Genomic DNA, 24491 nt, shown 5'->3' with positions numbered 1-24491 from the left:
TAGTAAGTATTTCTGAAAAAAAGTGGAAAATAGCTGAATGGTAGGAGGTTCAATTTAATATTCTTAACTGAATCAGTTTAGTTTTAATGAAAAGGTTAAATGCAGTCATAAACATCTATGGAAATAAGTAATCAACATCCTTGTAATTCAGGCTCTCTTATAATGCACTTAATAATGTGAATGTCAGAGTATTTTTCTGACTTATAAGCAAGATATGACTGACAAATATAAGATGTATAAGTTATTATACATCTGCGCCATTGTGACCTTTATTTGCTAATTGGCTCAGCTTTCCTATTGTAGAACTTTTTAACAGAATCTGAAGGAGTGTAGAAATAATTGATGCCCTTGATTTTAACTTATACCTGACTTCTTAGTGTCTATTATCTTTTCATTTATATTGACAGAAAAATGGAGCTTTTTTGTATAAATCTTTCTTTTATAACCCATGGTAAGGAAGCTCTCTTTTTATGTGTTTCCTTAGGACTTAAAATCTCCAAATCAGAGGGATGAAATTGCAGGGGCCCGGGCCTCACTGAAGGAGAAGTCCCCGCTCTTGCATTCAATTTGCTCAGCTTGTTTGGAACATTCTGATGTTGCTTCCCTCCAAGCCAGCAAGGACACAGTGTGTGAAGAAATTCACAATGCCCTCAATGTAATTTCAAATGCTTCACAAGGCATCCAGAATATGCTTGCTCCACCAGAACCTAAGGCAGCAACACTAGGAAGTGCCCTTGATGAGCTTGAGGTAAGTGGAGAGAAAGATAAAATGTGATTTGCTGTGTCTCAATATGAAAATAAACAGATATGGGTTTTCAGATTGGAGTGTAGACTGTAAGTAAATAAAAATCCAATTACTTTATCAGTCTCCATCATTGCCTTGTGTCTTCCAATAAAATGATTAGCAGGAAAATATTCTATCAGTAGACTTGATTCCTTTACACTTCTCCCAAGGAAGTCAATGAATTTAAAGTGGGATTGTTGATTACACTGAAATGATGATTTTAGTTTACATCAATCAATTTATGAAATATAGGATTTATCCATTCCACAAATACTTATCATTGGCTATGTTCTTTATGCTTGGGATCAAATTGAGTAATGCTCCCATGAAGCTTATGTTCTCACAGAAGAATAGAGGCAAAAAACCAAAAGCAATGGACATCATAGATAAGTAAATTGTACAGAATGTTACATTGAGAAGGCAAGATGACTTGGAGGCTTGAAAGAGATTAGGTAATTGGGCAGATGGGGATCTAGGATGAAGATATGAAATCATGTCCCACTGTTTAAGAGACAGCACAGAAACCAGTGTGCCTGAGTGGGGAGAGTAAGGGGATAGGTCAGAGCTGAACTGAGGAGACCCAGTAGGGACAGGTTACGGAGGACTCTGTGGGCTTTTTGGGGCTCTGGCTTTTACTTCAAGTTAAATGGGATTTATTGTAAGTTACTAAGCAGAGGTATGACATTTGAGTCTTAAAAGGACTGTATCAGCTGCCTGTAGAGTATAGACTGAAGGGGAACAAAGAGAGAAGCTGAAAAACCAGGCAGAAAGCTATTATGATAATATATGTTCCATTCTTATATTTTATGTTCATCACCTCATTCCACCTCACAGTTTAATTTGGACCAGGGTGGCATCACTGAATATTAGGGCTAAATTTTGTAAGTGAAACCAACTGGATTTGACAGAACAGATGTCAGATGTGAGAGAAAGGAGTCATGGCTGACCTTGCAGGCTGGGTCATCCAAAACACACACTGAACAGAGTTTGGGATACAGAGTGTTGCTACGTATTAGTATGTGAGAAGGGAAGAGGAAGGGAGCAGGATTGAGCCAAAGAAGTCTACCTGTAAGCCAGATCCACAAAGCCTAGATCAGTCAGCAGAGAGCTCTAGAAGGAGGAGTCCCCTCTAGTGTACCTTGTCAAGAAGAAATAGCCAGGCTTTTTTTCTTTTTTTTTCTTTCCTCTTTTTTTTTTTTCCTTTGCCTCTGTCAGTCACTGGGCGCAGGTCATCCTGCTGTGGGAAGGCTATATGATGTCCAGGGATAGGGAAGAAGGAACAGCCCCTTGCAACTGAGGAACTGACCACTGGGGGCCATCTGCTGGCCTCAGTCCCCACAGCTGAGCAGTAAGTCCTACTTGGAAGGGAGATATGGACAGTACACCTCTGTGTCTACCAGAGATAATGACAAGGTTTTTTGTTTTTGTTTTTTTGTTTTTTCTTTAGCAACTGCATGGATAGTTTTCTTCAACCATAATAGGGAACACTGTGGGTGAAGCCAGTTTTGAGAGGGAGATCAGAAACTCAATTTTCAACATGTTGAGTTTGAGATATTTATCAGACATTCAAGTTTGATGTCAAAGATAATTAGCTATACAAGTCAGACATGCATTTTAATGGGAAGCAAGGTAGAGTAATACTTAAAGATAAGGGTTTTAGATCTCTTTATGTTGGGGTTTCTATCTCAGCTGTGGCACTTGTTAGGAAAGTTATTTAATTCTCAGTTTTCTTACCACTAAAATGGGAATAATAATAGGGCCTACTATGTGTTGTCAGAATCAGTAAATTAATAGTACAGGTAAAATGCTTAGAACAGTGACTGGCACATAATAAGTGCTCGATAAATTTTAGCTCTCCTTATCATGAGTGGAGATGACTATTTGGAGGCAAATTCTTCTCTAATGAAATCAATGCAATTAAATTACTGAAGTTTTCCTGGTAATGTAAAAAGTAAACTGAGCACATATAATTCCAATATTGTTCATAACATTATTTTACTTTCATGATAAACTTAGCATGAAAAATCTAATTCATTTAAATTTATAACCTTTATGTTTTTCTTTTAGTTATGTGTCTTTAAACAGATGCCTTTATTTCTAGTCTAACATTATTAAATTCCTTATTATCAGTACCTTTGCAAAAATTTGTTAAGTTCCTAATTATTAGCACCTATGTGAAAACTCTAGAAACTAAATAAGGTAGATGATTAGTGGTGACTCTTGAATGGTACCCATAATAAGACTGAAAACTCTTTGTAGGCAAGATTGTGTTTCTTAGTAATTTTATACCAGTGATACTAGCAGAAGTTAGGTCCCCCATATGTTAGTATGTAACATTTCTTGATAGCTAAACAGTTAACATAAATGTATGACTTAATTATTACAGCGTCCTTATAAGATAAATACTTTTGTTTTACAGAATAAAACAAAATAAAACTGAGACTTAGATAAGTTATATAACTTGCTCAAATCAGAAGCCTAGTGAGTGGTAGTATCCAGGAAGTGATCTAGTCTGATTCCAGAAAGTATTTCTAAGTTCTGTGCTATATTGAATTCTCACAGATACTACTTAATGTGCTTTTTTATGCTAAGATTCTTAGTGTGTGTGAACTATCAGAGAAATTATAAATGTAACCAAGCACCTGGGTCATTTAACTAGAACTGGTCTGTATTTGGAGAGTAGCTAATACGGTGAGGTAAAATTTGTTAAAATGGATGGATAGAATTGTATATAACATTTTTCATAGTACTAAACAGAATTATGTCAGGAGTAAGATGTCCAGTTTATCCCAGACACTCACTCTATATTCTTGGAATTATAGAAGAAAACAGACGATTTCCAAATTCTTCCCTTTTTTGGGACTTCTGTCTTACTTTAATTGAAAGTGGCTGCTACAGGCAAGATAAGGCAGTGTTTAGAGAGAAGGAGAAAATGTGTGTGTGTGTGTGTGTAGCACTGACAGGAGTGGGAATAGGTATAATGATGGCGCCTTCCCTTTTTCAAGATAAGTGGCTGACTCACTTCTGAACAAGGCAAGAGGGAGTCCCAAAGATATTTCCTAGAAACCTTAATGCTGTCTTAACAACCTTTGAAATCAGTTCTCAGTTAAAGCTAAGGCTGCTCAAACCAGTACAAAATATATATAAAATATCTGAGTTACAAATAGGTGCTGAGGCTGTCTGAACTAGATAAAGCAGAATTTATTGAGCATTTAGCTTTTTAAAATGGTTTTGTAAATTAAATGGTTGCATTTTTCTTTATTTACAGGAAGCTGTGTTGGTAAAAGATCCAAAATAACCTTTGCTCTGTCTTGCTTCTGCAAATATAATACTATGAAATAAACTGATGTAGTAAATACTCTGTTGGGAGTAAGTCTCATTAAATGTTTATAGTGTGGAAATGTATCAGAGTGCTTATTCAACAACTACCATGCTGAAGCTTTGTTAAATCTTTCATTCTGGCTCATGGCTGGTTGTGGGTATGGAATCCGAGATTTATTGGTAAAGGAGAAAATAGAACTTGAATTAGAACACTATGCAAGCTAAAGGGGTTGATTCATTGGAGAGCCTAATGTGAATTATAGGGCATTCTTTTGCATTGGTGACTGAATGAGAGTTGTGAAGAGTCAAATTATAAATTAACAGAATTTTGAAAATACTTTTAAGCAAGAAACTTTGCCAGTGAAAATTGCTTTGAAACTCCAAGTCCATTAAGACATATTTTCTCTTGTGCAGTAGGATAAAGTAGCTTTTATAATCATGGTCTGTAAGAATTATCCAGATCCTCATGTGATAAAGATGATAATAACAAGGGTTTTTTTTTTTTTTTTTTTTTAGTATTTTTTCATTTTCAAAGAACCTTCATATTTATTTTCTTATTTTTAGGTATTCATTTCTGTATCATCATTCACATATTTCTTTATTCCCTATTTTTTGTTGTATTTCCAACACCTAGAATAATGCTCTATACATAGTAAGTGCAAGGTGATTATCATTGAGTTGAAAGAAGGAAGCAAGAACGAGGGAAGAAAGGAAAGCATGCAGGTAGCAATGCTGTATGTCATTTTGTGATTTGGATTGAAGAGCATTTTCCCTTTACTCCTTTTTTCCCCTTTCCTTTCTCCAGTTGGTAGTGCATGTACTCGGGGTATATTACTCTACTTAACTTTTAACTGGGACATGAATTTAGTGAGGTAACTACTAGAAACATATCTAAGTGATAGGCTGCTTAGATTTTTTTCTGTGATAAGAGAAAAATTTTTTATTCTTAGTAGTTATTTAGCCTAATTTCTATCCTTAGTTTAGATTCCCTGCAACTGCCAAGATCTGCTGTCTTTACTGAGAGTAATAATGAGGAATGTTTTTACCTGAAGGAGAAAACAGGACGATCCTCAGAGTAGCATTTTGTAGCTAAAGAAAAAATAGGCATCACTGATGTCTAAAAGCACTATAATATGATTTCTTTTTAAAAAGTCTTGATTTCTAGAAATATAGTGAACCAGAAGAACTAAAAGTGATACATAAAGTATTTTTAAATACATGGGTAATATGATAGGTAAATTAGGGAAATTCAGTTGAGGTCAGCCAGATATAAAGAGCCGACATCCAGACTAGCAAGCCAGCAACAGCACTGTGCTGGCGGATGTGAGAATTTCTTTTCCATTATGGCCTGTAGCTTGAATTTTGAAAGACCAGGAACTGAGGACAAAAAGCAAAGCTTATATTCTGGCACCTGGAAAGTCACATGAGAGCCTTTGCATGAAGCTGAGGATCCTTTAATTTCACCATCTTATTGAATAAACAAGAAAAACACTTTCTTATAGCAGGAGATAGGAAAACTTGGCTGGCTTAACTTTGGCTCTGGGCAGCTCAGAAAAAAGAGTACAAAATACCTTGGAGATTTTTTTTTTTTTTAAGATTTATTTATTTACTTTAGAGTGTGCTCACACCAAGAGTGGAGTGAGGGGAAAGGTAGAGGGAGGAGAGGGAGAGGGAGTGTAGCAGACTTCCTGCCAAGTGTGGAGCCTGAAGGGGGGCTCATTTTCCAACTGTGATGAGATCATGACCTGAGCTGAAATGAAGAGTTGGAGGCTTAACTGACTGGGCCATCCAGGCACGACTGTCTTAGAGATTTTTTACCCATAACTTTATCCTTATCTGGACTTTAGGTCAGAATTCATATTATCTGAATAGCTTCTAAAACCCAAGCTGAAAATATAAGGTGGTTCTGTCTTAGCAGTACCTCCAAGTACATGCCAGAAGTAAACTCAGGTTCTCTGTACACTTCTTACCTAGTCCACAAAAAATTCTCATACAGGTCCTAGGAAAATAAATTGTCACAACTCACACAAATACGCAAGATACATGAATGAGACTTTGCAGAAAACAAACGGCAGTATCAGAACTTAAAACACTGCAGATATTGAAATTATGATAGTGAATATAAATATGCTTAATATATATTATTCACTTACTTATTTATTAAAGTATGACGAGTATGGTGAAGGAACAAAAGGCTGTCAAAATTGACCAGGCAGAGCTATCTAAAATGAAAAATATAATCGTGAAAAATTCAATGGTTAGGCAAGACAGGAGATTAGATAGAGAATTAATGATCTGAGAGTTTAAGAAGTTCTTTATAATGCACCACAGAAACACAAAAATAAAAATATTTTTTAAGGCAGTTAAGATACATGGAAGATGTGTGACAAGTTTTAAAATATTCTAATATAAGATCCAGAAGAGAGAAAAGTATGAAAAAGATACTAAGAATTTCCTAGGATTGATAGAAGATACCAAAAGAGTATTTTTTTTAAAGATTTTTTTCATTTATTTGACAGACAGGGATCACAAGTAGGCAGAGAGGCAGGCGGAAAGAGAGAGGTGGAAGCAGGCTCCCTGCCGAGCATAGAGCCCGATGCGGGACTCAATCCCAGGACCCTGAGATCATGACCTGAGCCGAAGGCAAAGCCTTAACCCTCTGAGCCACCCAGGCGTGCCCCACAAAAGAGTAGTTTTAAAAGAAGTTTGTGCCTCTGCCCACGAACACAGTGAATAACAACTACACACAGATCAGTTACTTCTGAGAAAAATCCAGAAATTATTTGAGAGACTCCTGTACATTGAGCAACTGAGAAAATGCCCACATCAAAATAGGTAGGAAATGCTGAGTACACTTTCACTATAAACTCTACCTCTAACACAGCACCATATAAATGAGATGGAACCCCAATTTCCCAGCTTCTCCTTGAGGAGCAAAGTTTTTGTTTTTGTTTTAATTGTTGAAGTATGATTGACATACGATATATTATTAGTTTCAGGTATATGGCGTATATATCAGTGCTCCCTGTGATAAATATAGTCACCATCTGTCGGCAAACAATTTAGTGCAGTGTTATTGACTATATTCCCTAGGCTGTACTTTTTATCTCTATGACTTATTTTTTTATAAATAGAAGTTTGCTTCTATTCCTTCATGCCCTTCATCTATTTTGCTCATCCCCTCACCCATCTCACATCTAGCAACAAACAGTTTGTTCTCCTATTTAAAATGGTTTTTTTTTTGCTTGTTTGTTTTGTTTTATAGATTCCACATTTATGTGAAATCATGTGGTATTTGTCTTTCCTGTTCAACTTATTTCACTTAGCATAATACCCTCTAAGTCCATACATGTTGTTGTAAATGACAATATTCATCCTTTTATATGGCTGTATAATATTTCATTGTCTATAAATAACATTTCTTCTTTACCCATTCATTTATTGATGGACCTTTGGGTCACCCCATAGTTTAACTATTGTAAATAATGTTGCGATAAAAATGGGAATGCATATTTCTTTTTGAATTAGTATTTTTGTGGTTTTTTGGAGAAAATAACTAGTAGGGAAATTAATGGACTGCATGGTAGTTCTACTTTTAATTTTTGAGGAAACTCCATACTGTTTATCACAATGATTGCACCAAATTATTTTTCTACCAACGTTGCACAGAGGGGTCCTTTTTCTTCATATTCTTGACAACACTTATTTCTTGTCTTTGTGATGCTAGCCATTGTGACTGGTGTGCGGTGATACCTCATAGTGGTTTTGATTTGCATTTTCCTGGTGGAAAAGCATTTTATTTAGGTGTAGTCCCAAGAGTTGATTTTTGCTTTTGTTTCCTTGCCTGAGAAGAGATATCCATAAATATGTTGTTAAAGCCAATGCCAACTACTGCTTATATTTTCTTTTAGGACTTTTATGGTTTTACATCTCCCATTTAAGTCTTCAATCCATTTTGAGTTTGTGTATGGTGTAAGAAAGTGGTCCAGTGTCACTCTTTTGCATTTAGCTGTCCAGTTTTCCCATCACCATTTATTGAAGAGATGATCTTTTCCCTATATTATATTCTTGCCTCCTTTGTCACAGGTTAATTGACCATATAGGTGTGGATTTATTTCTAGGCTATTTATATCATTCTATTGATCTGTGTGTCTATTTCTTGCCAGTACCACTGTTTTGATTAGTGTAGCTTTGTAGTATATTTTGAAATCTGGGATAGTGGTACCTCCAGCTTTGTTCTTTCTCAAGATTGCTTTGGTTATTTGAGGCCCCTTGTGGTTCCCTACAAATTTTAGTAATATTTGTTCTAGTTCTGTGAAAGATACTATTAGTATTTTGATAGGGATTGCATTGAATCTGTAGATTGCTTTGGGTAATATGGACGTTTTAACAATATTAATTCTTCCAATCCATGAACATGGAATATCTTCTCATTTGTTTGTATCATCTTCACTTTCTTTCATTAATGCTGTATAGTTTTCAGAGTATAGCTTTTGTTTTTTTTTTCTAAAGATTTTATTTATTTATTTGAGAGAGATCACAAGTAGGCAGAGAAACAAGTAGAGAGGAGGAAGCAGGCTCCCTGCTGGGCAGAGAGCCCAATGCGGGGCTCGATCCCAGGACCCTGGGATCATGACCTGAGCCGAAGGCAGAGGCTTTAACCCATTGAGCCACCCAGTCGTCTCCCAGAGTATAGGTTTTTCACCTCCTTTGTTAAGTTTAGTCTTAGGTATTTTATTCTTTTTGGTGTATTTCTATATGGGATTTAAAAAAAAAATTATGTTTCTGCTACTTTGTTGTTAGTGTATGGAAATGCAATGCATTTCTATATATTAATTTTGTATCCTGCAACTTTACTGAATTCATTTATTAGTTCTAATAGTTTTTTTTGGTGGAGTCTTTAGAGTTTTCTATACAGGGTATCACGTTATCTGAAATAGTGACAGTTTTGCTTCTTCTTTATCAATTTGGATGTCTTTTATTATTACTTTTTCTTATCTGATTACTATGGCTCAGACTTCCAGTTTTGTATTGAATACAAGTGGTTAGATTGGCCATTCTTGTCTTGTTCCTGATTTTAGAGGAAGTTTTCAGTTTTTTTCCCATTGAGTGTGGTATTATCTTTAGGCTTTCCATTATAGTCTTTATTATGTTGAGGTATGTTTCCTTTGAGTCCAGTTTATTGAGAGTTTTAATCATGAATGGATGTTGTACTTTGCTGAATGCTTTTTTTGTATCTATTGAAATGATCTCATGGTTTTGATCATTCTTCTAGTTAATATGAAGTATCACACTGATTAATTTATGAATATTGACCCACTCTTCCATCCCTGGAATCAAACTCATGTGGTCCTGGTAAATGATCATTTTAATGTGCTGTTGAATTCCATTTATTAATATTTTGTTGAGGATTTTTCACCTATGTTTATCAGAGACTTTTTAGTAGTGTCTTTTGTTTTTTTGTAGTATCTTTGTTTGGTTTTGGTGCCACAATAGTACTGGCCTCATAGAATAATTCTGGAACTTTTTCTTCCTCTCCTATTTTTTGGTATAGCTTGAGTAGAATAGTATTAATTCTTCTTTAAATGTTTGAGGAAGTTTACTTGTGAAGCCATCTAGTCCTAGACTTTTGTTTGTTGAGAGTCTTTTGACTACTGATTCAATTTCATTACTATTAATTGGTCTGTTCAAGTTTTCTATTTTCTTGATTTTGTTTTAGAAGATTGTATTTCTAAGAATTTACTCATTTGTTCCAGGTCATCCAATATGTTGGCATATAATTTTGCATAATATTCTCTTAAAATTCTTTGTAGTTCTGTAATGGCATTTGTTATTTCTCCTCCTTTACTTCTGGTTTTATTTGATTCCTGCCTCTTCTTGTTGAGTTCGACTAAAGGTTTATTTATTTTTCAAAGACACAGCTCTTGGTTTAATTAATCCTTTCTATTGTTTTTGTAGTTTGTAGTTCCTTATTTCCATTCTAATATTTATTTTTTCCTGTTTTCATCTGCTATGTTTGGGCTTTATTCTTTTTTTTTTTTTTTTTTTAAGTTACTATAGATATAAGGCTAGGGTGTTTACTTGACATTTTTCTTGTTTCTTGAGGTAAGCCTGTATCACTAAAATTCCCTCTTAGAACTCCTTTTGTTGTGTCTCAAAGATTTTGGGTCACTGTGTTCTAATTTTCATTTGTCTCCATGTATTTTTTACTTCCTTTTTAATTTTTTCATTGATGCCTAAGTTGTATAGTAGCTACCATTGTTGTTTAGCCTCCACAGGTTTGTAGTTTTTTTTTTTTTCCATTTTTTTCCTTGCAATTGATTTTAATTTTCTAAAATTTTTAAAAGGTTTTATTTAAGTTCCAGTTAGTTAACATATAGTATATTAGTTTCAGGTGTACAATATATTCAGCACTTCCATACAATACCTGGTGCTCATCATTGCAAGTGAACTTTTTCGTCTTTATGACCTACTTAACCCATCTCCCCATTCACCTCCCCTTTGGTAACCATCAGTTTGTCACCAAACTACTCTTAACAGTAGTCAAGAGTCTGTTTCTTGGTTTGCCTCTCTCTCTCTCTCTCCTTTTTTCCTTTGTTTTATTTCTTAAGTTCTCACTATGAATGAAATCATATGGAAGTTGTCTTTTTGGCTGACTTATTTCACTTAGCATAATACTCTAGCTCCATCCATGTCTTTGCAAATGCCAAGATTTTATTCTACTTTTTTATGATGGAGTAATATTCCATTGTATATATACCTCTTCTTTATCTATTCATCAGTTAATGGACACTTGGACTGCTGCCATGATTTGTTTATTGTAGACAATGCTTCTACAAAAATCAGGGTGCATATATTCCTTTGAAGTAAAATTTTTGTATTTTTTGGATAAATATCTGGTGGTACAATTGTTAGATTGATGGGTAGTTCTAGTTTTAACTTTTTGAGGTATCTTCATACTGTTTTCCAAAGTGGTGGCACCAGTTTGCATTCCCACCAGCAATGCAAGAGGGTTCCCTTTCTCTACATCCTTGCTAGCACCTACTGTTTCTTGTTGACTTTAGCCATTGTGACAGGTGTGAGGTGTTATCTCATTGTAGTTTTGATTTGTATTTCCCTAATGATGAGTGATGTTGAGCATCTTTTTATCTGTTGGCCACCTGTATATCTTCTTTGGTAAAATGTTCACTCTTCTGTCCATTTTTAAATTGGATTATTCACTTTTGGGGTGTTGAGTTTTGAAAGTTCTTTATACGTTTTCAATACCAGTCCTTTATCAGATATGTCATTTCCAAATATCTTCTCCCATTTTGTAGGTTGCCTTTTAGTTTTGTTGATTGTTTCCTTCACTGTCCAATAGCTTTTTATTTTGATGAAATACCAATAGGTCTTTTTGCTTTTGTTTCACTTGCCTCAAGAGACATAGCTAGAAGAAAATTGCTGCAGCCGATGTCAAAGAGGTCACAGCTTGTACTCTCTTCTAGGATTTTGTGGTTGCAGGTCTCACATTTAGGTCTTTCATCCATTTTGAATTTATTTTTGTGTTTGGTGTAAGAAAGTGGTCCAGTTTCATTCTTTTCCATGTTGCTATCCAGTTTTCCCAGCACCATTTGTTGAAGAGACTTTTTCCCATTGGATATTCCTTCCTGCTTTGTCAAAGATTAATTGACCATATATTTGTGGGGTCATTTCTGGATTTTGTATTCTGTTTTATTGCTCTATATGTCTATTTTTGTACCTGGTCCATACTGTTTTGACCACTATAGTTTTGTAATATAACTTCAAGTCCAGAATTGTGATGGCTCCAACTTTACTTTTCCTTTTTAAGGTTGCCTTGGCTATTCAGTATGTTTTGTGGTTCCATGCAAATTTTAGGATTTTTTTTTCTAGCTCTGTGAAAAATGCTGGTAGTATTTTGATAGGGATTGCATTAAATGTGTAGATTGCTTTGTGCCAAAACCAGTAAGATACCTAGGAATAATCCCAACCAAAGAGGTTAAAGACTTGTGCTCTGAAATCTATAAAACATTTATGAAAGGAATTGAAGATGACACAAAAAAGTGGAAAAACATTCCATGCTCATGGATTGGAGGAACAAATATTAAAATGTCTATACTACACTTTTAATGCAATTAATTTCTAGTTTCATACCACTGTGGTCCGAAAAGATGCTAGATACATTTTAAATCTTCTTAAATTTATTGAGACTTGTTTTGTGGCCTAAAATGTGATCTGTTCTGGAAAAAGTTCTGTGTGCCTTTGAAAAGAATGTATATTCTGCTGTTTGGGGCTAGAATGTTATGTGTTTCTTTTAGGTTCATCTGGGTCTGATATGCCATTCAAAGTCACTATTTCTTTAATGATTATCTGACTGTATGATTGATGTAAGTGGGGGTGTTAAAATCTCCTACTCTTTTTTGTTTAATTTAAATTCAATTAGCCAATATATAGTACATCATTAGTTTTGGATATAGTGTTCAACAGTCCATCAGTTGTGTATAACACCCAGTGCTTATTGTATCACATTCCCTCCTTAATGCCCATTACCCAATTACCCCATTACCCCACCCACCTCCTCTCCAGCAACCCTGAGTTTGTTTCCTATAGTAAGAGTCTCTCATGGTTTTTCTCCCTCTCTGATGACTTTCCATTCAGTTTTCTTTCCCTTCCCCTATGATCCTCTGCACTGTTTCTTATATTCCACATATGAATGAAACCATATGATAATTGTCTTTCTCTGATGGACTAATTTCACTCAGCATAATACCTTCCAGTTCCAACCATGTTAATGTAAATGGTAAGTATTCATTCTTTCTGATGGCCTAATAATATTCCATTGTATGTATATACTATATCTTTATCCATTCATCTGTCAATGGATGTTTCTGCTCTTTCCCACAGTTTGGCTATTGTGGACATTGCTGCTATAAACATTGGGGTACAGGTGCCTTTAGATCAGTCTCTTACTATTTTTGTATTCCTGTCAATTTCTTCCTGTAGGTCTTGCCCTAGGTATTTAGGAGCTCCTATGTTGGGTGCATAGACATTTATAATTGTTGTATCCTCTTGTTGGATTGATCCCTTTATCACTGTGTAATGCCCTTTTTTGTCTTTTTTACAGTCTTTCTTTTAAAGTCTACATTGTGTGATATAAGTAGTGCAGCTTTTTTTTTGCCTCCATTTGCATGGAATATCTTTTTCCACTCCTCACTTTCAGCTTGTATGTGTCCTTAGGTCTGAAGTAAGTTTCTTATAGGCATTATATAGATGGGTCTCACTTTTTACCCATTTAGTCACCCTGTGTCTTTTAATTGGAGCATTTAGTCCATTTACATTTAAGTAATTATTGATAGGTATGTACCTATTGTCATTTTATTAATTATTTTCTGGTTGTTTTTGTAGTTCTTCTCTATTTCTTTCTTCTTCTCTTGCTCTCTTCCCTTGTGGTTTGATAACTTTCTTTAGTGTGATGCTTGGATTCCTTTCTTTCCATTTTTTAAAAAAATTATTATAGGTTTTTAATTTATTGTTACACTGGATTCATATATAAGATTCTATCTGTATAGCAGTCTATTTTAAGTTGATGTTTGCTTTAGTTCAGGCACATTCCTAAAGCACCAGATTTTTACGCTGTTCTCCATGTTTTATGTATATGATGTCATGTTTTATATCTTTTTATTTTGTGTATCACTTGACTAATTTTTGTATAATAATTGATTTTACTACTTTCGTGTTTTAACTTCCATACTGACTTAATGTGATTAATATACTACCTTTGCTGTATGTTTGCTTTTACCTGGGAAATGGTTTCCTTTCTTTTATTTTTCTTTCCTTATAAGTAGTTATGGCCTTTCCTTGCCACTTTTAAAGTGTTCCCTTTAATATTTTTTGTGAGGTTGGTTTAGTGATCATGAAGTTATTTAACTTTTGCTTGGAAAGCTTTACATTTCCTTCAGTTCTGAATGATAACCTTGTTGGGTAGAGTGTTCTTGTTTGTGGGATTTTTTTTTCCTTTTAGCACTTTGCATATATCATGCCATTCTCTTCTGGCCTGCAAAGTTTGTGGTGAAAAATCAGCTGATATCTCATAAGTTTTCCTTGTATGTAACTGTTTTCTTTTCTCTTGCTGCTTTTATAATTCTTTCATTATTAGTTTTTACCATTTTAATTATTATGATTATTCATTATTATGCTTATTGTTATTATTTATTATTATGTTTAATTATTATTTTTGGACCCAGGTATCTATTTCTTTCTCCAGATTAGGGAAATTTTCAAATAGTATTTCCTCAAATAAGTTTTCTATCCCCTTCTCTCTTTATCTCCTTTTTGGATCCCCCTATAATACAAATGTTATTATGCTTGATATGCCAGAGTTCCCTTAACCTAATCTAAAGAATACCAAAAATGATGAGTGAGAGAGACCCACACCAAGAAACAATATAACCAAATTGCCAAAAAATAATGACAAAAAGAAATTTGAAAGCAACAAGAGAATTAACAGGAACCTCGCTGACCAAAAGGGAATGTGATGATACATTCAAATTTCTGAAAGAAAAAGAAATACAAATCAAGAATATTATATCTGCCAAACTTGCCCTTCAAAAGTGAAGAGAAGATAAAGGCTTTCTCAAAAATGAAAGGGCTCATTATCAGTAGCTCTACCTACTGGAAATGCTAAAGGGAGTTCTTCAAATTGAGATGACTGGACTCTAAGCAACATAAGAGATAAGAAAATATGAAACTCACTGGAAAAGGTAATTATATGGACAAACAGAACACTGTTATTTCTTTAATGGTGGTGAGTAAATAATTTTTAATTTTTATATTAATGTTAAAAGACAATATATTCAAAATAACTAATGAAATTATGTTAATGGATACACAATATAAGAGGATGTACATTGTAACTTCAGAAGGTATAATGGGAAGGTGGAATAGAAGTTTAGTTTTTTGTATGCAATTAATGTTAAATTCTTATCAGTTTAAATTAGACTGTTATAAGATGTGTTATATAAACCTCATGGTGATCACAAAGAGAAAACTTGTAGATACATAAAAGGTAAAGAGAAAGGAATTAGGGCATACTACCACAAAAAGTCTTTAAATAAAGGAAAACAGCAAGAGAGGAAGAAAGGGACAAAGAAATTATGAAACAATATAAGAACATACTCACAGTTGTAAGTCTTTACCTGGTAATAATTACTTTAAATGTAAATGGATTAAATTCTTCAATCAAAAGACATAGAGTGACTAAATAGATAAAGAACCAAGTTCTAACTATAAACCGTCTATAAGAAACTCACTTTGGTTTTCATAATATGCATTGCTAGAAGTGAAGGGATGGGGAAAAAAAATATTCCATGAAATAGTAACTAAGACAGTGGTTATACATATATCAGAGAAAATAGAACTTAAATTAAAAACTATTTCTAGAGTCAAAGGAGGTCATTATATATAGATAATAGTGTCAGTTCAATAGGAAGTTATAATGATTATAAATATATGTGCACCCAGCATCAGAGTTCCTGAATGTATAAAACAAATATTTGCTGATCTGAAGGGAAAAATTGACAGCAATAGAATAAGAGTAGGTGACGTTAATAGCTCGCTTTTAATAATGGGTAGTACATTCTGAGAGACAAACAATGAAGAAACAGTGGACTTGAACAACATTATAGACAGATAGACCTAATAGACATATATAGAACCTTCTACTCAACAGCAAGAAACTATGTACATGATAAGCAAACAAAACAAGTCTTAATAACTATAAGAAATTTGAAATCATATGATGTCTCTTTTCTATCTTCAGTGGTATGAAACTAGAAATCAGTAACAGCAGGAAAATAGGAAAATTCACAAATAGGTGAAAACTAAACAATGCACTTATGAACAACCCAACATTGGGCTAAAGAGGATCTTAAAAGAGTATTTAAAAAATATCTTGTGACAAGTGAAGGTGAAAATATAGCTTATTTAAAATTATGGGATGCATCAAAAGCTGTACTAAGAGGGAAGTTTATAGTGATAAATGCCTACATAAAGAAAAAAGTAAATAAATAAATTGCCTTTATACCTTTAAGAACTATGAAGAGTAAAATGTGCCCAAAATCAGCAGATGAAAGGAAATAACAAAGATCTGAGCAGAAATAAATGAAGGAGAAATCAGAATAACAATAGAAAAGATCAATGAAACTAAGAGCTTTTTTGAAAAAGATATTAATATACAAGCATTAAGCAAGATAAAGAAGACTGAAATCAAATCATAAAGAGGAGACATTACAACAGATAACAGAGAAATAGGAAGAATCTTAAGAATCTATGAACAATTACATATCAACAAATTAGATAACCTAGAAGAAATGTATAAATTCTTGAAAACTTATAACCTGACATGATTGAATCAAGATTAAATAGAAAATTTGGATAGACCAAAACAAAGAAGGAAATTGAAACAGTAATTAAAAACCTCCTAAGAAAAGGAATTTTATTTCAGTCTTCTTTCTTTCTTAGTCTAGCTTGATGCTTGTATATTAATATTATCTTTTCCAAAAAAGTCCTAAAGGTATAAAGGCAATTTATTTATTTATTTACTTATTATCTTTTTTCTTTATGTAGGCTTTTATCACTATAAACTTCCAACACTTGTTGGAAAAGAGAGCACTTGCAAGCTCATTCTATGAGACAGGATCACCCTAATACCAAATACAAAGACACCGACACCATTAGAAAACTATAGACCAATATCCCTAATGAACTTAGGTGCACATGTCTTTGGGAAAATACTAGCAGACTAAATTTAACAGTACATTAAAAGGATTGTATGTCATGACCAAATGGGATTTATTTCTGGGATGCAAGGATGGTGCAGCATACCCAAATCAATTAGTGTAATACAGCACATCAATGTAATGAAAGATAAAACCCCCATGAACACTTTGATAGCTGCAGATACAGTATTTGACAAAATTCATTATCCTGTTCATGATAAAAATTCTCAACAAATTAGATTCAGAAGGAACTCATTTCAACAATAAAGCCCACCTATGTAAAGACTATATGTGAAAACCTCATAGCTGATATCATAATCAATGAGGAAAAACTTAAATCTTTTCCTCTAAGATCCAGTACAAGGGAAGGATGCCTGTTCTTACTACTTACACTCAACATGGTACTTGTAGTTCCAGCCAAAACAATTAGACAAGAAAAAAAAGTAAAGGTACTTGTAAATTGGAAAGGAAGAAATAAAACTCTCTCTGCTGGCAATATTACATGATCATGTAAGTAGAAAACCCTAAAGATTCAACAACAAAAAACCCGTTAGAAATAAAATAAACAAATTCAGTAAAGTTGCAGGATACAAAATCAACATAGAAAAAAGTTGGTTGTATTTCTAAACACTAATAATGAACTATCTTAAAAACAGTTTAAGAGAACAATCCCATTTATGATAGCAACAAAAAATTTGAATACTTATGAATAAACTTAACCAAAGAGTTAAAAGACTTGCACATTGGAAACTGTAAAGCACTGCTGAAGAAAATTAAAGAGGATACAGAAATTGTAAAACATCTCATTTTTATGGATTGAAAGACTCATTGTTGTTAAAATGTACATGCTACTCAAAGTATTATGAGGTTCAATACCAACACTGTGAATATCTCAATGGCATTCTTTACATAAATAGAAAAAAAATGATAAAATTCATATAGAACCACAAAGACTCCCAAAACAATCTTGAGAAAAAAAGAACAAAGTTGAAGGCATTACACTTCCTGATTCTAAAATATATTACAGAGCTAAAGTAATTAAAGCAGTATGATACTGGCATGAAAAACATACAGATAGACTGATGGAGCAGAATAGATCACCCAGAAATAAATTCAAACCTTTACGGTCAACTGATTCTTGAGACAGGTACTAAGAATACAGAATGAGGAAAAGTGTAGTCTCTTTGATGTTAAAATAATAAGAAGTGAGAGATGTCCTAGCTGATTTCTCAAATATAGTTGGTACAAGACAATGGATTCACCCTTTTAAATCCCGAGAGCATAGCTACTAACCTTGAATTTTTATACCATGGATTATATTTCAAGAACAAAGATAAAGACATTTTTACACAACTATGAAGTTGTGTAGTTTGTCAGCAACTTCACTGAAAAAATTACGGAAGAGAAAGAAAAAAGTTACAAATACAAGCATTTGTAAGGAGAAGAAATGATAAATATATGGGGTTACTTCTGCTCAAATATTAACTTTTATAAAGGATTAATATTTATGTATACTTAGTATAATTAAAAGTACAGAATTAATCTTCCTGGATATAATAGCATATAGTTAAGTAAAAATGGAATAAAAGTTAAATGTTCTAGGATTTTATTATTTTTTGGAAGAAAGATAAAGGTATTGATTTACTTTAGACACTCCAAGGAAGTATGTTAAAACATCTACAGTAACTACTGAGAAATGTGTAACAATATACAGCATAACTTGAAAATGTGGAGAAGGGACAAATAGGATGAGAAAATATGAAACTTGGTCTATCCAAAAGAAGAAACAAGTGGAGAGAAAAAAACCCTAGGAAAAATATGGGACAAATAGAAAATATGATGATAAAATGAATCCAGATATATCTGTAATCATAATAAATATACAGTAAAATCTATACTCTTCAAAGCACTAATACTTAGAGCTTAAAATAGAAACCAAAATCTAGGTATATGTTGTTTATAAGATGCTCACCTAAAGTAAAGACAGGGCAAGTTTGAATGTCAAAGGATGAAAAAAAAAATCCAAGAATTCCTAACCAGAGCATGCTGATATAGCTATATTTTTTTCAAAAGAAATTGCTAATGATGATTACTATCTAGTGATAAAAGTTTAATTAATCAAGACTTTGTAACATGTACTTTTAACGGACACATGGAAAATGAACAAAAATGACCATGGGATTTTCAAAGAACTAGTATCTGCAAGCCACCTAGAATTATATTTAGGTAATAAGTGAAATTACTCCACTATTTGGAATCTTTTTTGAAAAGCACGTTTGTGTAACTATTGGATCAAAGAATAAATTACAATTGAAATAAAAAAATATTTATAGCTGGAAAATAATGAAAATAATGCAATTTGAGAGCTATAACTAAAGGGAGTACTAAGGGAAGTTTATCAACTAAAATACATTAGGAAATAACAAAAGCTGAAAATTAATAAAAACTATTCATATTTATATTCCTCACTATCTAGCACAGAAACATATTATTTCTACTTCAAGTTTGAAAGAAAACAATATAAGAAAACTAGAAGGAATAAAATAATAAAGATAAGAGTAGAAATTAATTAAATCACAAAGATACTATTGTGAAGATCAACAAAGCCAAAAGTGTGTTTTTTGCAAAGACTAATAAAATTGTCAAATTGTTGGTCTAATACACTAGAAAGAATGACTGATTTGAAAACAGCATGTAAGAGTGAAAAAGCATAACCATGGAGAATACATTAAATATTCTAAAAACTGTGATATTGGGAGAATATTAATGAACACATTTATACTGATAAAAAAGAAAAATTGGAAAAGTTCCTATTAAAATATGACTTACTGGAGCCCTGGGGGGTTCAGCCTATCAAGCGCCAGCTCTTGATTTCAGCTCAAGTTATGATGTCACGGTCTTGGATTTGAGCCCCTTGTGGGGTTCTGCATTCACGGAAGAGTCAGCTTCAGGATTCTCTCTCCCCCTCTGCCTTTCTCCCCTTCTAAAATAAATAAATACATCTTAAAAAAAAATTATGTACCAAAACCAACTGAGGAATAGATAATATAAATTAAAGAATTAAGTTGAATTCGTAGTTAATACTTTTTACTCAGAACAAACACTAGGCCCAGATACATTAACACAGGGGTATTACAAACCCTTCTGGGAATATGTCAGTATATTCCTTTTTTTTTTAGCTTTTAATTTTAATTTTATTTGTTTTTTATTAATATACAACATATCATTTGTTTCAGGGTATGTCAGTATATTCTTATGTAACTTCCTAAAAATGGCAAAAGAAGTATCGGCTTTTCAATTCATTACGTGAAGCTGGTGGAACCAATACCAGCACTGCACAGGCCACATAGGAAAGGAATTCACATGCCAATCTAAAGATGCAAAAATCTTAAAATGTGAGCGAACTGTTTAGCAATAAAGAATTCATTATGACAAACTCTACCTCTGAAACTAATAATATACTATATGTTAATTAATTGAATTTAAGTAAATAAAAACAAAACAAAAAAATTCATATAACAAAGTTGAATTAATTCTAGGAAAGTGATGTTAGTTCAACATTAGAACATTGATGTTATTTACCATAGGGAAAAACAATATTTTAATCTCAGAGGACAGAGAAAACATTGGAAAAATTCAATATAATTTAAAACTTTAACAAGCTAGGAACAGAAGTGAATTTTCTTAACTTGATAAGGGTTTCCATAAAATTCTACAGTAAACTTAGCAATTACATTTGAGTTATTATAATATTCCTCTTAAAATTAGGAATGAGACTTAATGATGAATAAAAATGAATAAATTATGGCAATACACACTGACATGAATAACAAATTATAAAGGCTTTATAAAATAAGCAATGTAAGAATCTGTACTTTTTTTTTCATTTATATCAAGGTTGAGACATGTTGAGACATGCAACACTAAATCATATATATATTTTTTAGTGGTACAAACATATCTGGTAAGCTGTTAAGAGAAGGGCGGGTATAATTAATGCAAAGTTTAGGGGCAGAGGGGGTTAGGAGAGAGGGTATGTAGTAATATCAGGAGATTTAAAGCTATGAGCATGTTCTTTTTCTTAAGCTGGGGTTTTAACAGAGATTATTAGTATTATTATTGTTAATATTATCTTTAGTGTGTTATATATGAAGTAATTATTAAAATTTAATAAAATATATTAAAATGGGATAAATATGAACATATGTGATGTTGCAATGTTCTCTTTAAATTAATAGATTTTGTTAAATCTAGTTTTGCTTGAGGTATTGTGCTGGGTATTGGTTTATTAGTAGCACCTTACATTTGCAGTATTTAGTGTGTTTATTTGCATATTATATTATTAGGGCCAGATTACCCTCTATTTGTTAACAGGTCAAGAACTCTTATGTGTTTTATAGAGCAGCAAACTATTCTTTTGTCAAGATGTATTACGTCGTTCAAGGTCAAATAGATGGGAATTAGAAGAGTTAAAACTCGAACTCATTTCTCATGAACTCCCCCCCCAAATACTTATCCTTTCCAAATAATAGCTCTTGTGACAAAGGGTAGTCAGTATTGGAATATAATAGGTCTTGAGTTTAATACACTTATTTGTTTATGTACCTGCCTTTCCATACTAGATGAGTTCTATGAGTAGAGGAATGATGTCTTATTCATATTTATATTTTCCATTGCCCACCCCAGTGCCAGGTACATAGTAATTGTTTAATAAATATTTGTTGAAAAGATATGAATTGCTGGCATTTGAGAACCTGATGAAAGACTTTAATACATCTAATATATCATCTATCTTGATGATTTAAAATGGAAAGGAATGAGTTCATTATAAATAAAATATTTGGATAATAATGATTGCCAGACCTTGCTTGTTCTTGGCCTCTTGGGACTATTAGATACATGTTATACATGTATTAGATACATGTTATACATGTAATACATGGTATTATAGAGAATTTTCAACTTCTAGGATTTCATAAACCTGATGTCAAGCTTAGAAAAAGGTTTTAGGTGGCCAGATATAATAATGATTTTTATTTCTTTTCTCCAAAAGTTGGAGAAGCTGAAATTGAAATGCAGAGCAGAGCTTTAAAACAAATTCTTATGAAGTATTTGTATTACACCAATCAGTTAATCATCAATATTTATTAAGTAACTGTTCTTTATTCCCATGTTGTCATATGCTTCATGAAACTAGAAAAAAAATAAAAAAAAATTGTCTCCAATTCTAAGATTGCATATCTGTTTAGGGAATGAGAATAACATAAACAAAATATTAGAGTCCAACACAGTATTGCCCCTTCAAATCCTCAGTTATATATTATCAGTTGATTTCTCTGGGAAGATGACTCTGGGATGGAATTTAGTGCTAGTTAATGTTAGTTTACTGTTAATTAGGGAGTGCTCCAGTGAAAAATACGAACAAAATATAGCATGGAGGAAACATAATTTCTGAGGATTAATTTTGCTATTCTTTTAGATCTTGAGTACATTTACTTAGTTTATTTTTAGTCTTCCTTATTTTTTTCCTTCCTTGCTTCAAAATAAATTTATTCACAATGTCAGCTTTCTTCTGGGCATCTTATATTTGAGATGAAATACATTTATTTCTCTTTTTTCAAAATAAACATCTAGATCTATCAATCATCTATCTACATACTTTTTTTTTTTTTTTGCCTAAGACTTTCAGAAAGCTGTTTTAAAAATTTTTTAAGTGGCTTTTGTTTGTTTTTGTCATTCTTTTAAATTAATATCTAGTTTCACTGAATTTTGGTCAAAAATACTGGCTTTATTTTGTAAAATTTTTGGAATTTTTTTGAAACTTGTAAATTTCTTTATGGCTTAATTTATGGTTTTGTGAAAGTTGCACATATATTTGAAAAAAATGTGCATTCTCTCTTTGCTCAATAGGCCATTCTAAAAAATCCATTACCTTAATTGTAATAAATTATCTGCATTCTTTCTCTTATTTTCTACATCACATGTTTGAGAAAGGTGTCTTGAATTTTCCCGTATTACAGCAGAATTCCATTTTCTCCTTGTATTTCTAGTGACATTTCCTCCCATATATTTAGAAACTTATTTATTGGCTTCAGAAATATTCTTGACTATTGTGACTTCCTGATGGATTATACCTTTTATCCTTATGAAATGTTTCTCTTTGTCTGTTTCATAGTGTCTGCTCTGAATTCTATTTTGCTGGTATTAATATTCATATTCATGGCTTTCTTTCTATTAATGTTTTTCTGGTATATCCTTGATATTAATTTTATTCATTTATTATTAAATTACCCAATTTCACAAAGAATGCATGAATTTATTCTTGTAAAATAATCATACAATTACAGAAATGTGTAAAGGAATTGTTAGGGTTCTTTTTTATTCCACCTTCATTCCATTCTTATTGCCACTCTTAAGGATTTTGTGTATATTTTCCAGACCCTTTTCCAGGCAGAGGAATTTTTTTTTTCTCTTGTTATTTATTTATTTTCTTTTCTGAAACTCCTGTTAAGATGGATGTTGGCCTGTCTGGGTGAATCTCCTGGCTTTTAATTTTATTTCTCATACTTTGCATATTCTTGCCATCTTTCCTTTTGGCAGAATTCTTTGTTTCTTTATTACTAATTTTGTTATTAGGTGTGCGTTCTGCTGTTTGAGTCTTCAGTTTTGTAATTTTTATAACCATTATACCATTTTTAGTTTCCAAGAGCATCTATGGTTTTATTATGGTTTTATTTTATTTTATTATGGTTTTATTCTTTTTGTAACTATGGTAGATGATTAAATCTCTTTGAGGATATTAATTATACTAATTATATTTTCTTAATAGTTTAGTACTTCTCCTTGTTGAGTTTGAGGCCTCTCTTTAATTCTCTTGGTATTTCTCAAATGTTTGGCAATTAACCCCTTGTAAAAGGATCACTTTGGGTGCTAATAAGAGTGAAGATTTCTGTTCCCATTTTAGATCTACTGTGATGTTGGGTTCAGAAATATTTTTCAAGAAACAAGTTTCCCAGGCACACCAAATGTTGAGAACTGTCAGTCTAGATTGTATAGTACCAGTAGCTGTAATGAATTTTACATCTTAGTTAATTTAAATATTAGTGTAATTTCCGTGTAGTCATCGTAAGGTCCTTATTGTAGTAATGTTAGATCAAGTTGTTATATTGGAAGAAGGAGAGTAAGAAGATACAGAGGCTCCTTTAGATCAAAAAAGTGGTTTATCTTTCCAGAATAGGAACTTCTTGTCCTTTGTGGTGGACATTGCCTGGATTCCCCAGTCAAAGATCCCACTCTGTGTTTTAAAGTTACAGCTCCCACAGGTTGTCTTATGCTGAAGTCCATGGGGATCCATTTTTGGAATACAGGGTGGCTGTGGATTGGATGGGCAAAAAATACATCTTTATTTTTAAAGATCTGGATCTGAAATTTAACGTTTTGTTTAATTATTATTATTAATAATAATAGGTGACAATCCATAGTAGTTGGCAATACCTAAGACTTTGTCACAAGTAGAATCCCAGGTATTTTCAGGGGTGCCTGGATGGCCAAGCTGTTTGAGCTTCTGACTCTTGCTTTTGGCTCAGGTCATGATCTCATGAGATGGAGCCTGG

General features: G+C 32.7%; 1 protein-coding gene across 1 annotated transcript in view; it reads left to right on the top strand.

Moving 5' to 3' along the window:
• The window catches only part of LOC111144805 (catenin alpha 3), a 1765227-nt gene that overhangs the window by 406290 nt on the left and 1334446 nt on the right, over nt 1-24491 (top strand). The window contains exon 6 of the mRNA XM_022499291.1: nt 485-748. Coding sequence (XP_022354999.1) covers nt 485-748 — 264 coding nt within the window. The remainder of the gene's footprint in view (nt 1-484; nt 749-24491) is intronic.

Source organism: Enhydra lutris, unplaced genomic scaffold, assembly GCF_002288905.1.
Source record: "Enhydra lutris kenyoni isolate GAN:26980312 unplaced genomic scaffold, ASM228890v2 scaffoldscaffold12, whole genome shotgun sequence".
NCBI lineage: Eukaryota > Metazoa > Chordata > Mammalia > Carnivora > Mustelidae > Enhydra > Enhydra lutris.
Note: the sequence above shows the minus strand (reverse complement) of the source record. Positions and strands in the feature narration are given on the sequence as shown.